This window comes from Aotus nancymaae, unplaced genomic scaffold (genome assembly GCF_030222135.1).
Source record: "Aotus nancymaae isolate 86718 unplaced genomic scaffold, 86718_ANA_hifiasm-v0.15.2.pri h1tg000019l, whole genome shotgun sequence".
In the NCBI taxonomy this organism is placed as follows: domain Eukaryota; kingdom Metazoa; phylum Chordata; class Mammalia; order Primates; family Aotidae; genus Aotus; species Aotus nancymaae.
In genome coordinates, this window is record NW_026988431.1 from 1,715,788 (window position 1) to 1,730,013 (window position 14,226).

General features: G+C 47.1%; 1 protein-coding gene across 2 annotated transcripts in view; it reads right to left on the bottom strand.

Annotated features, from left to right (window-relative positions):
- The window catches only part of CMTM7 (CKLF like MARVEL transmembrane domain containing 7), a 60,895-nt gene that overhangs the window by 11,701 nt on the left and 34,968 nt on the right, over nt 1–14,226 (bottom strand). For both annotated transcript variants that reach the window (XM_012435516.3, XM_012435515.3), the window contains exon 2: nt 1,517–1,690. In XM_012435516.3, the coding sequence (XP_012290939.1) occupies nt 1,517–1,690 (174 nt within the window). The remainder of the gene's footprint in view (nt 1–1,516; nt 1,691–14,226) is intronic.

A 14,226-nucleotide genomic window follows, 5' to 3' on the forward strand; every position in this document is an offset into this window, starting at 1 on the left:
AGGTCTCGAATAGACATGTCTTCAAAGAAAATATAAAAATGGCCAAAAAGCACATGGAAAGATAATTAACATCTCTAGTCATTGGAGAAATGAAAATCAAAGCCACAGGAAATAACACTTCACACTCACTAGAATGGCTGGAATCGGAAAGTCAGATAATAGGTGTTGGCAAGGATGTGGTGAAACTGGAACGTTCATATACCCCTGGTGGGAATGTAAAACAGTGCAGCCGCTTTGGCGTACAGTCTGGCAGTTCCTCAAACAATTAAATACAACGTGACCCTATGACTCAGCAATTTCACTCAGATATATACCAAAGAAAAATGAAAATATGTCCACACAAAAAACTTGTATATGAATGTTCGTAGCAGCATTATTCATGATAGCCAAAAGATGAAAACAACCCAAAGATCCACTGACGATGAATGAAAAATGAAATGCATTCTGGTCTATCCGTACAATGAAATAATATTTGGTTATAAAAAGGGCTGGCATGGTGGCTCATGCCTGTAATCCCAGAACTTTGGGAGGCGAAGGTGGGAGGATTGCTTTAGTCCAGGAGTTTGAGACAGGCCTGGGCAACACAGTAAAACCTCATCTCTGTTAAAAAAAAAAAAAAATGCAAAAATTAGCCAGGTGTGGTGGCATGCACCTGTAGTCCCAGCTACTCAGGAGGCTGACGTGGGAGAACACTTGAGCCTGAGAGGTTGAGGCCTCAGTGAGTCGTGATCACATCACTGCACTCAAGGCTGGGTGACAGGGTGAGACCCTGTCTCTGAAAAGAAAAAATGGAATAAAGTACTGACACCTGCTACAATATGGATGAACCATGAAAACATTCTGCTAAGTGAAAGATGCCAGTTACAAAAGACCACATATACAACTCCATTTACAAGAAATGTCCAGAGTAGAAAAATTTTAGAGATAAGATTAGTGATTGTTTAGGGCTGAAGGGATGAGTGGTAGGGAGGTGATGAAAATGTTCTAAAATTGACTATAGTGATGGTTATACAACTCTGGAAATATACTAAACTCCATTGAATTGTACACTTGAAATGGGTGAACGATACGGCATGTGAACTGCCTATCAATGAAGCTTAAAAGAATAATAGAGTGGGAAGAAAAAGTCTGGCAACTTCACTGTCTCCTCAGCCCCCATAGTCCCTTTTAGCCAGAAAATCCTATCACTGAATCCTCACAACGGCATCAGTACCCATCATCTTCACCTACAATTTCCTTCTGTGTTTCTTTTCCCAACTCACACACACACAGCCATTCTCTGTCGCTTGAGAAAATAAGAACTGGAGCAATATCCACAGCCTTCCTGTAGCTGGAAAGTGAGTTTTAAAAACCAGCAGGACATCAGGCAGAGATGTCCACCAAATAGGAAATTCAGGGCAGAGGCAGCAAAGAATGGTTAAAGAGGTGAGATGGGCAGACGGGAAAAACTGTCAGGTCTCAGTGCGCCCGCTAGCATCCTGACTTCTGCACGCAGAGGACAGGACCAGGCTCTTACCGACAGGGGCCAGCTGATACAGGTGAGCACGCGGTAGAAGCGGAAGAGGTGGACCAGGTAAAAGGCGAGGATCATTATCAAGTCGCAAATGGTGACCACTTCAAAGTAGCTGTAGGCACTGTAGTCGGTCCACAGGGAGCTCCGCACGCAGATGAAGGCAATCAGCAGGGTGACCTGCCACATAAATACAGAGACATCAGAGAACTGCTTGTCCAAGACGGATACCCAGAGACAAACAACAGAAAACAAACCAAGCATCCCTCTGGCAGGCCCGAGTTGAAGAACTGCTATTAATACAATACAATGGTTATTTCCACACAAACTGGCTGGAAGGTTGGAAAAGTACAATTTCATGTGGTATGCAACTGGAAAACTACATGCTGGTCGTGAACACTGATCACGGCAGAGACTGACTTTGTCCCCTGTGAAGTTTGTTAGATTGTGCCAGCAGGAAGCCTCCTCAGAAAGAGCAGGAAAACAGGAAAACAACAAAGCGGAACCATCCCTTTCATCTGCTGGACATCCACAGAGCAAAGAACACAGCGTGATGGTGACCTGGAGTTTCCATATTAGGTCCAACTGTATGAAGTTGCCAATAATTGATGGTTTTTGACCTACAAAGATGGCAATTCATACCTTACAGCTATCTACTGACAGAGAACAAGTTACCATTTACTGATATCTGACATATGTGATCCCGCTAAGGCCATGCAGAACCCTGCCAGGTAGACAAAATCATCCCCATGGTCATATGGGGAAACTGAGGCATGCAGGTTCACTCATCAGTCCAAGGCTGTCTGGCTTGTAAGCAGTAGAAGTAGGATTTGAATCCAGGTCTGTCTGACTCTAGGGACCAAGTTCCGCCATGCCAGATGCATTTCTACCTCCCAGAAGTGTCAGCTCTCATCATAACAAGCTGAGAAAGGTGGACGGGTGCTCAACGGTGCGGGAATCCTGTTGAAGAGGTGAGGCTGCTCCTGACCAGGGCATGTGGCGAGAGCTCACTAAGAAATATTGCCGCACGAGTGAACGTGCAGAATTAACGGCCTACTACTGAATTAATAATCAGATGAATATTATTAGCAATGCATGAGTACAAGAGAGTACACCAAGTGAGGGAAGAGGCTGGGTTTCTGTGAAGGCCACTCAAAGAGAAGAAATCCTTGTCTACTCCATGCAGGGAACAAACCAGTAGTATACAGGGTTCAATGTGTGTAAAAATCTTGGAATCTATTTTATTTATTTATTTTGTTTTTGTTTTTTTGAGATAGGGTCTGGCTCTGTCTCCCAGGCTGAAATGCGGAGAAACAATCTCAGCTCGCTGCGTCCTCTGCCTCCTGGGCTCAAGCCATCCTCCCACCTCAGCTTCTCAAGTAGGTAGGATTACAGGCGTGTGCCACCATGCCTGGCTAATTTTTGTAATTTTTAGTAGAGATGGGGTTTTGCCATATGGCCTAGGCTGGTCTCAAACTTCTGAACTCAAGTGATCCTCCCGCCTCGACCTCCCAAAGTGCTGGGATTACGGGCGTAAGTCACTGTTCCCAGCCAGGAATCTATTTTAAATGCACAACCAATTTAGGAAAAAGATTATTATTTCATATTGCCTCTTTCGTATAGAGCAGTGTTTTTGTTTTTGTTTTATGTAGATGGAGTCTTGCTTTGTCGCCCAGGCTGGAGTGCAGTGGCGTGATCCTGGCTCACTGCAACTTCTGTTTTCCAGTTTCAAGCAATTCTCCTGCCTCAGCCTCCCAAGTAGCTGGGACTGCAGGCACGCACCACCACGCCTGGCTAATTTTTTGTATTTTTAGTAGAGACGGGGTTTCACCATGTTGGCCAGGCTGGTCTCGATCTCTTGACCTCGTGACCTGCCCACCTCGGCCTCCCAAAGTGCTGAGATTACAGGCTTGAGCCATCGCGCCCTGCCAATGCTCTTATTTTCTAAAGCTGCTAGTCGCTAGCCCTCTATCAAGATCCTCAGCAACAGGTGCAACAGCTAAAAGAGAACCCTCAGCTGGAAGCTTGAAGTGGGCATGGAGAGTGCTCTGCTTACCGGATCAAAACAGAAGAGTGTGGCTCTGACATGCAGAGTCCCCCAGCACTTGTGTATTTCCCTTTGCTAATGAGCAACACACGTGTTTTCATTTTTTCGGTTCCTCTGAAGCTAGCCAGCCATGGCGATACGATGATTCACACCTCTGCCTTACTCAGGAGTGTGCATGGTCGCCAGGGCTTTGCTGTGCATGTCTTACTTCCAGGCCACATCTATATGGGGGAAGTCTAGGGGTCTTCCCAGCCCTACCTGACCTCCTCATGAACTCAAGTATTTTTATTCAAGGCATGACTGAAAATGCAGATAATGTAAGATTATGCAGTGCGATTCCTAGGTAGAGAGGCAATTTTGCATCTCATATAGTGCAAAAATTAAAATAATTTTCCAACTCTTCGTTGAAGACAAAGTTATCTCTTTTTCGTGGTGACACAGGGTTGTGGAAGTTTCCCAACGAACAAAAGGGGCGTGTGCAGGTCTTCCAGCTCTGAGCTGCCAGGGCTGAGCAGTGTGTGGTAGGAAGTGCCTTCCTGCTCTGTCAGAAACATCTCAAACCTCTCTGAGAAACTTGCTCATGAAATAAGACTTCCTGAATTCGGTTCAGTTGGCCTATGGCTGTCTACCAGATGCTCTTCTTTAGCAAAGCCCGATTTTAGAAAATCTAACTAAGCCAGAGCATGGTGTGTGCTTATGTGTGCTCCTGAAAGCTTCCTTTTTTCCCAAGGATTCATTCATTCCAACCTCAAATAGCCAGCACATTAAATTAAAAAAAAAAAAAAGATTTGACTGACACCAAACTTCTCAGAAATTCTTCTAAAGCCAGTAGGTGACTTCTGCAAATGTTGGGTCCCCTTGAATTATTTAGAGACTTAATACCTGGGTGACAAAATAATCTGTACAACCCCCTGCACGACACGAGTTTACCAATATAACAAACCTGCACATGTACCCCTGAACTTAATATACAAGCTAAAAAAAAAAAAAGGAAAAGTGAAGCAGAAGAAGGGAGGAGCAAGACAGCGGCGGGGAGAGGCGCCGGGGCGCGTCCCTGCCCTCCTCCCGCCGGCTCCAGGCCTCTCGGGAACTTCATGTTCCCCGTCAGAAAAGCAAATGAACAAACACGCCTGAATTCAGAGAGGACTGGAGGTCGGGGTTCTGACCGCAGGACAGAGAGAAGAGGCTGGGAGCCTCCCGGAAGACGGGTGTTTCTGTGTAGAGTCGCTTCAATGTGACGCTGTCCAAAGGGTTCACTTGCCTCTTCAGGTGCCTTCTAGCTCCTCTCATAATAATTTGTTCTTTTATATTGAACTGTCATGAAAATGAAATATCTAACATAAATGTCTAGGGGTTATTTTATTTTATTTACTTTATTTTATTTTATTGAGATGGAGTTTTGCTCTGTCGCCCAGGTTGGAGTGCAATGGTACGATCTCAGCTCACTGCAACCTCTGCCTCCTGGGTTCAAGTGATTCTCTTGTCTCAGCTTCCCGAGTGGATGGGACTACAGGTGCGCACCAACATGCCTGACTAGTTTTGTATTTTTAGTAGAGACAGGATTTTACCATATTGGTCAGGCTGGCCTCAAACTCCTGACCTCAAGTGATGCATCCGCCTCAACCTCCCAAAATGCTGAGAATACAGGTGTGAGCCACCACACCCAACCATGTCCAGGGATTTAAAAGTAACACTGCAAGAGCCCTCAACTCAAAGCCAGGGTTCCACAGACCAGCCATGACACTGCAGAGTTAGAATTAGAATTCCAGATTAGAAGCATCACTCCCCAAAACCTGTGTCCATTCTGACTCCATTCTGTCAGAATTCTTAATAGAAAGAAGAGATGAGTTTTTCAAAGGACCAGAGAGTTAGAATTTCACAAGAGATGAAGCAAGCTGACATGATCTGAGAACGGTGATGGTCCCCCGAGGACTCTGGGACCAAACTCGTCTGGTTGCAGCTTGAGTGTACACCCGCAGCCAGCCAGGTGCCGGAAAGTTTGCCCAGGTTCTCAGCCTGGCTGAGCATCCTTCCAGAAAGAAATGAGATTTTGATGTCTAAGATGAAAAATCTGTAGAGAAAACTCGAGGCAGTTTTCAGGAGATGCCCGCTTCTGAGCTGGGATGGAAAGGTGTCTGGTGGTCTCGGGACCCTATCTCCTGCCACCCAGGCTTGGGAGCATTTTCTCAGCAGACCTGAGCCCTCGTGCCTCTGCCAAGTTTGGTCCACCGAGTGTGCCTGTGTCTGGCTGAAGACGGCACCAGACACCTTTTGTTTTGGAAGCCCTGAGCTGGATGCTGGTAGGTCACCCAACCCCACTCTCCCTGCATCTGACCTTGGAATGAGACTTCAGTGAGAGAAGGCAGGAGGAGGGGAAGTAACCGATGAAAGCCAACATCGAAAGTCTCAGACCCGACTCTAAGAGGCTTTCCAGGAAATCCCCGGGAGATGAAAGCCACGCTTGTTCGGAAAGTCAGAGATGTGGAAGGATTCAGTGCCTGGAACCTGGCCCATAAACGACTGCTTGGCAGTGGGCAGGCAGGAAGAGGAACGCGGTATGCTCTCAATGTGGTCTGTCTGAATTCTGCACTGACTGTAAGGCGGTTTACCCTTGCTTCCCTCCCTGTTAAAGTCATCATTAACACCCACTGGCTGAGAAACCTGCCCCAAGGCTTCCTCTAGGCCCTGTCTCACTCACCAACATCAGGATCTCACAGAATCTTGCCCGTGTTCGATCCCCCCAGCACATAGTTTTCTTTTGTATCTATAAATGAAAATGCCATGGAAACCCAAGGGAGGGGGAGTGATCTGGGAAACATGTCAGAGGTCCTCAGCTCCAGGCCTTGGGCAGCTCAATGACCCACCCCTGATTTCTGAATGTAACCGCACAGCAGAGTCACCTGCTTGCAGCATACCAAAAACCAGAGTCTATGTTTGCACTGAATGCAAGGCGGCGCAAACATGCGGGGGCAATTGTGGAAGGACACATAAGAAGCTGGTAACAGCTTGGCTCTGGGGAGGGGAAGGGATATTTAGCAGTTTTAAAAATCCACTTATTTTCTTACATTTTATGAATCACATATTAAGTTTTTAAAAAGCAGTTTTAAAATGACACGTCTTGGCTGGGCGCGGTGGCTCACGCTTGTAATCCAAGCACATTGGAGGCCAAGGCGGGCGGATCACCTGAGGTCAGGAGTTCAAGACCAGCCTGACCAACATGGTGAAACCTCGTCTTTATAAAAAAAAAAAAAGACACGTCTTAGAGATCTACAATGTCATACAAATATAAATCTACCTTTTTATTTTTTTGAGACAGAGTTTCCCTCTTGTTGCCCAGGTTGGAGTGCAATGGCCCATTCTCGGCTCACCACAACTCCACCTCCTGGGTTCAAGCGATTCTCCTGTCTCAGCCTCCAGAGTAGCTGGGATTACAGGCATGCGCCACCACGCCCAGATAATTTTTTGTATTTTTAGTAGAGATGGGGTTTTATGTTGGCCAGGATGGTCTCGATCTCTTGACCTCATGATCCACCCACCTCGGCCTCCCAAAGTGCTGGGATTAAAGACGTGAGCCGCCGCGCCCAGCCATAAATCTGCCTTTTCTTTTCATTGGCTACATTGTGTTCCCCAGTATGGCTTTATTTATCCCCGGGTTGCTCACCCTTGGCATTACTGACGTTTGGGGGCTGGATAATACTTTGTTGCAGGTGGCTGTCCTACAGGTTGTCTTATCACAGCATCCTGGCCTTTACCTATAAGACGCCAGTCTTTACCCACTCCCCACCTGCAACAACCAGAAGTGTCTCCAGACATTGCCACAGGTCCCGTGGGGGGCAAAACTGCCTCTGGTTGAGAGCGAGGCATTCATCTTTTATTGGTGGGTATGTAGCACATCCCCAGGTTTTCATTAATACAAACAACCCTACAAAGAATTAGACGTACTGTTTTGTATTTGCATGAATATTTCTGATAGGTTCCTAAAAGTGAAATTACTGAGTGAAAGCATATGCACATTTAAGATTTTATTATCCAAAAGAGATAATACAAGAGAGTTAAAATTTCACAAGAGATGATTCCCTGTCTTGCTACGCAGGGAATCTTGCCAAAACAGATTAACAGTATTTAAAAAGAATGGAAACTGTATCTTATTGTTTGAATTTTCATTTCCTTAATTACTAGTAGATTGGGTATCTTTTCATATGTTTATTGGCTACTGCCTTTTCACGTTCTTGGCCTAATTTTTTATTGCTTCTATTTTTATTATGGATTCAAAGAACTCTTTATATTCCAAATATTAACTTAGTCTCTTATAGATATTGCAAATATATTCTCTCCATCTCTCATTTGCCTTTTAGTCTTTTGTTTTACTAAAGTTAAAATTTTTTATATAGTCAAATCTATGCATCTTTTTTTTTTTTTTTAACAGTTTCTGGGTTTTGTGTCTTGTTTTCTATCTCAAAATTATTATTATTTTTTTTTTAAAAAGAGGCTGGGTGCAGTAGGTGTAATCTCAGTGCTTTGGGAGGCCAAGACAGGCAGGAGGATTACTTGAAGCCAGGAGTCCAAGACCAGTCTGGGCAACATAGTGAGATCCACATCTCTACAAAAATATTTTAAAAATTGGCCAGACATGGTGGTATGGGACTGTAGTCCCAGCTACTCAGGAGGCTGAGGCAGAAGGGTTGCTTGAGCCTAGGAGTTAGAGGCTGCAGTGAGCTGTGATTGGGGATTGGGTCGTTGCACTCCAGCCTGGGTGACAAAGTGAGTACCTAACTCATAAATAAATAAATAGTCTCCTACGTTAAAAATAAATATTTGCTTCCTTTAAAAATATACATATAGGGCTGGGCGTGGTGGCTCATGCCTGTAATACCAGCACTTTGGGAGGCCAAGGCAGGTGGATCGCAAGGTCAGAAGTTCGAGAACAGCCTGACCAACATGGTGAAACCCCGACTCTACTAAAATCCAAAAAATTAGCTGAGCATGGTGACACATGCCTGGAATCCCAGCTACTCAGGAGGCTGGCTGAGAGAGGAGAATCACTTGCACCCAGGAGGCAGAGGTTGTAGTGAGCCAAGATCGTGTCACTGGACTTCAGCCTGGGTGACAAAGCGAGGCTCTGTCTCAAAAAAAAATATATATATATATACACACACATACACACACACACACACACACACAGTTTTTAGCTCTTTAATCATATCAGGGATTTATTTCTTCTTCTTTTTTTTCAGACGGAGTTTCGCTCTTGTCTCCCAGGCTGGAGTGCAATGGCGCTATCTTGGCTCACTGCAAACTCCCGTCTCCCGGGTTCAAGCAATTCTCCCACTTCAGACTCCCAAGCAGCTGGGGTTACAGGCCCCACCACCACGCCCAGCTAATTTTTTTGTATTTTAGTAGAGACGGGTTTCACCATGTTGGCCAGGCTGGTCTCGAACTCCTGACCTCAGGTGATCCACCCATCTCGGCTTCCCAAAGTGTTGGGATTACAGGCGTGAGCCACCACGCCCAGCCTGGGATTTATTTTTATAGACGGCATGAACTAGGGCACACAGTAGAGTTCTGATTGTGTCCAATTAGTCAATCGGTTGTATGAACCTACTGGACAGCCCGTTCTTTCCCCATTGGTTAAAATGCCACCTTTAACACAGACTTCTACCAGCTCACTTCCAACCCACTGTCCACACAGCAATCATCATCACCTTTAAAACCTTAAAGTCTTACTGTAAAACCCTTCGATAGTCTTATACTCTTGAGTCAGTTCAGCGTCCTCTAAAGGCCCAATGGAGCTACAGGTTCAAATCCCGGCTACCTCTGCTTCTCTAGACACTGGGTTCCCAGAGTTCCTCACATGCTGCCCCTCAGGTAGGTCCCCAGTATTCTCTTAGGGTACCTTTGCAACCTGCACCGTATCTATGTTGGTTAACTTTTTTACTGCTGACCTCCCCACCTAGAATGCAAGTTCGACGAGTACAGGGACCCTGTTGGTTTCACTTATATCCTTTATGTGCCCTGCACATAGTAGGTGCTCAATTCAACACTGGGTGAATGAATGGTTCCTGGGCTTATCCTGCCATCCTCTGTGACAGCTCCATGACACTCTCTTGCATTTAAAAAGCCCATCTCCCTCCCTTACTGGCCTGTAGTCCTTTAGGAGAGGACTGTGTTGTGTTTTTGCCAAATATCACTTAGGGACCTGGCACAAGGTCCCTTGTGACTAGGAGGATGAGTGACTTTTGGAGACGGCCCTTAGAATATCTTTACACTTGGTAGAATGTACTCATCCAATGCCCCCGGGGGGCACTACTCAGGCTCTCCAGGAGGACTACCAGGGCCTGAGTGTCATGTAGAGATTCAGGTTCCAGATTCTTGGCTCGTGATGGGGCCAGAACATTCTCTGCTTGTTATTCTAGCCAGGCCATGTTCTCTTCATCCCTAACCAATTTCTCACAACAGTTGCAGCCCAGACAGATGGTCTGTACCACAGTTCCATCACCGAGTCACCACTGTATTTCACTGGCAAAGGTCATCAGGATCACATTTAGAAAGACTGGGCTAGAAAGCTCAACTTGTCAAAAATGTCACTGCATCCAGAAGGGCAGGAAGCGCCGCCGGCATTTACTGTGCAGCACACCTGGTGCTTGTGCTTGTGTTGAGCTGAACTGAAATCACACATTCTGGTTTGCAGCAAGCAGTGGTTTTTCTCCAGCTTGTTTCTCTTTCAGTGTCTGACACAATTTCCTGGTTTCCTTTGTGACTAAATTTCAAGATAGCGCAAACAGCATTTTCTGCCGCTTGCTCTCGTCATCACGACAGGACACACGTCTTTAGACAACCATGGGACACGGCTGTGGACGGTCATCCCCACAAGAAAATCCCTGGAGGAGTGGGTCATCAGAGAGGACCAAGGGCAGCTGACACAATGTGGGGCTGGGGCATGTGAGGACTGAACCCTAAAGCGAAGGGTATCTGCTCGGGCTGTCAGCACGAATCCCAGGGTGACCAGAAGAGCTAAAGTAATCGCTAACCCTGACTGTACACGCACCACGCACCAAGCTCTGTGTGCCTGGCATCTGTGTGCCCATCTTATCCTCATAAACTTACAAGGTAGGCACTATTACTCTCCTCACTGTACAGAAGGAAGGTGAGACACAGAGACATCGAGTGATTTGAGCTGATCACACAACTAGTGCATCTGGAGCCAGAGCTGGGAGCCAGGCAGCCAGGCTCAGCGGGCACCCTCTTCAGGGCTGCTGCCTCTTGTTGCCATAGCAATAATGCCCCTCACCCTAGAGGCTGTGGCTCCAAAGCATGCCCCAGCCTCATCACTGGTTATTGACGTGGTCAGCAAAAGCAAACAGCATAGAAAGAAATGGGCAGGGAAGATGTCTGGGGGGTCAGGGCCATGGAAACCCCCCGGGGCGTGCGGGGGAAGGAAGCGCTAGCTGAGGCAGGCAGGTGTGGAAGGCCAGGGGGTGATCTGGGAAGCCTGTGGCGAGGGGGCAAGAGGGAGTGGCATCTACTGAACACCTGCTGGGTACCAGGCAGCGCGATCCTGGTGCATTTAATCCTCACAACTGTAGCCAGGTGGGACTCTGCCCAATTCACAGATCTAAAGAAAGTGAGGACCGAGGCAGGTCACTTGCCCAAGGAACATCACCTGGTGGTGGAACCAAGAAGCCAATCAAGGTCTGCCTGACTCCAAGGCTCAGACGAGGGAGCATATCCCAGAGGGAGGCCTCAAGAAGCGAGCTGGGGCTGAAACAAGGCAGTGGCTTGAGCTCGCACCCAACCCACCCAGGGTTAGCAGTGTTGGCCAGGCTGGTCTCAAACTTCTGGCCTCAAGTGATCTGTCCACCTCGGCCTCCCAAAGTGCTGGGATCATAGGCGTGAGACACCGCACCCGGCCTAAAATATTTCACTAAGTCCATCACGACAGTCCTAGGAGGTAAGTACCACTATCATCTTTTTATGTGGCAACTGAGAACAGGTCAAGTAACTCGCTCAAGTCGCACAGCCAGGTTAAGAAGCCAGGCCTGGGCCCTGGCTGAGGCTCACAGTCCCCGTTCCTAACTGCTATGCTGCCTCACTGCAGGCTGCACTTGCTTGTATACAGAGCCCCCGGGCCCAGCTTCTGGCCTCTTTTCAGTTGAGGGCCTAAATTCTGTCTGGTCCCACCTGGGAGTGAGCAGTGAGAACCGAGTGATAGAAGGGAAGTCCGTAATTTAACTCTGCCTGATTCCCTCACACTGGCCAACAGGGCTCTGGGACTCCGACTTACAAGCGTCAGCCCATTCGAAATGGTGCTCATGCCATCTCTTGCTTAAAAAAAAAAAAAGTGTTAATATAATTATAGAACCAATACTTGCTCATTATAGAAATTAACTCAGGCAAGTGTCTATTTAAGAAGATACAAGTTACCCATAATGCTGCTTCTCAGAGATAACCACCTGCCCAGGCATTTTGGGGTATTTCTTTCCATGTATGTATATTTTAAGCACATATGTACTATTTCCTCCTTTCTTTCTTCCTTTTTTTTTTATTGAAATGAAGTCTCGCTCTGTTGCCCAGGCTGGAGTGCAATAGCACGATCTTGGCTCGCTGCAACCTCCGCCTCCTGGGTTCAAGTGATTCTCCTGTCTCAGCCTCCCAAGTACCTGGGATATAGTCATGCGCCAACATACTGTCTAATTTTTTTTGTATTTTTGTAGAGACAAGGTTTCACCATGTTGGCCAGACTGGTCTCAAACTCCTGATCCAAGTGATCCACCCGCCTTGGCCTCCCAAAGTGCTGGGATTATAGGCATGAGTCACTGCCCCCAGCCTTATTTCCTCTTTTCAAAAATGGGATCATACTATACATATGGTTTTATTCTCTGCCTTTTAAAAAGGTAAATATTTTCTCATTTGTAGACGCCACTCAGCTAATCATTCTGCTTCAGAGCCTTATCGCCGCCCAGCAAGTTGTATATTTTACCTGTCTGCTTACTGTCTGTCACCCCTGAATGGAAGTCCCATGGTAATCTGTTGGGTTCACTGTTGTTCTCCCAGTGCCAGAAACCTTGAATGGTTATCGGTTCTCTATTGGGACAAGTCCTAACATGTACGATAAATTATATTGTTTGCTGAGAATGACGGCAAGGAAAACCTAGCCGCCCCGCCCCCAGTGGAAAACTGCTCGGGGCATTCTAAAGCAGCAAAACAGTGTATGTATATCACACACCGGTTAAAACAATTCTTTAAGCAGGGATATGTGACCTGCCCCCGTGGCTCCCTCGTGGAGAATACTTTCTAGTTTGTTCTTGATCAGCGGTAAGCAGGCACCAGCTGCCTAGCTAGTTTATCTTGGGTCTACGAGAAAACACAGAGCACCTGTTTGTTAATAAGAATCACCTGTTCAGAGACTATGTGGGTCAGAATCTACCCAAGGCCCTCAGCCGGAATGCTGTCAGGCCCTGGGGCTCTCAGCTTGGAAGGCTGCTGGGTCTTGGATAGTCCCACTTTACTGTTCTTTCTGGTTGTCTGCATTTTTTTTTTTTTCTTTTGAGACAGAGTCTTACTCCATCGCCAGGCACCAGGCTGGAGTGCAGTGGCACGATCTCTCCCGGGTTCAAACAATTCTCCTGCCTCAGCCTCCCGAGTAGCTGGGACTACAGGCGCACACCACCACGCCCAGCTAATTTTTGTATTTTTAGTAGAGACGGGGTTTCACCATGTTGGCCAGGATGGTCTCGATCTCTTGACCTCATGATCCACCCTTCTCAACCTCCCAAAGTGCTGGGATTACAGGAATGAGCCACCACGCCCGACTGGGTATCTGCTTCTTAATGCCTTCAGCCCCAGCTCTAGGCTGAGCTGGTCTTGGTAGTTCTCCATAGATATTTGTTGAATAAATGAATGAATGAACAAGTGCAATTTTGTATCCTTTTTCTGAGGGCCTTCTGTGGCTCAGGCGTTGTGCTGGGCCACGTTCTTGCTCCCTCTCCAGGTACTGCCTAGAGGAGAGGTAAGTAAAGAAACACAAAACTGGCCAGGCACGGTGGCTCACGCCTGTAATCCCAGCACTTTGGAAGTCCGAAGCTGGTGGATCATAAGGTCAGGAGTTCGAGACTGGCCTGGCCAACATGGCAAAACCTCGTCTCTACTAAAAATACAAAACTTAGCCAGGCATGGTGGCAGGTGCCTCTAATCCCAGCTACTCAGGAGGCTGAGGCAGGAGAATCGCTTGAACCTGGGAGGCGGAGGTTGCGGGGTGTGCGCAGAGAACTGCACTCCAGCCTGGGCAAGAGCGAGTCTCACTCAGTCTCAAAAAAACAAAACAAAACACAAAACCACCACTCTGGTGTGAAGTCTCATCTCTAACACGTGGGATGAGAGCAGCACATTCACACCTTCCTGTTCATCCTGAAACAAGTAGGGGCTTTACACTCAGAAGCACAGGGCCATCAGGAAAGCTGTGTAACACACACACATACACACACACTCAGACATAGATCAGGCCAGAGTGATGGTTCAGTTGGAGACAGCAGCCTACTAAGCTCACATCCCGTCAAGGCTGCCTCTAACCATGGCATCATCAACTGTCTGCACAGTCTGACCTTGTGTGCACACAGCAGAGACTACACGATTCACTGCTGTGTTGCTAGTGCCCAGCACATAGTAGGCTGTC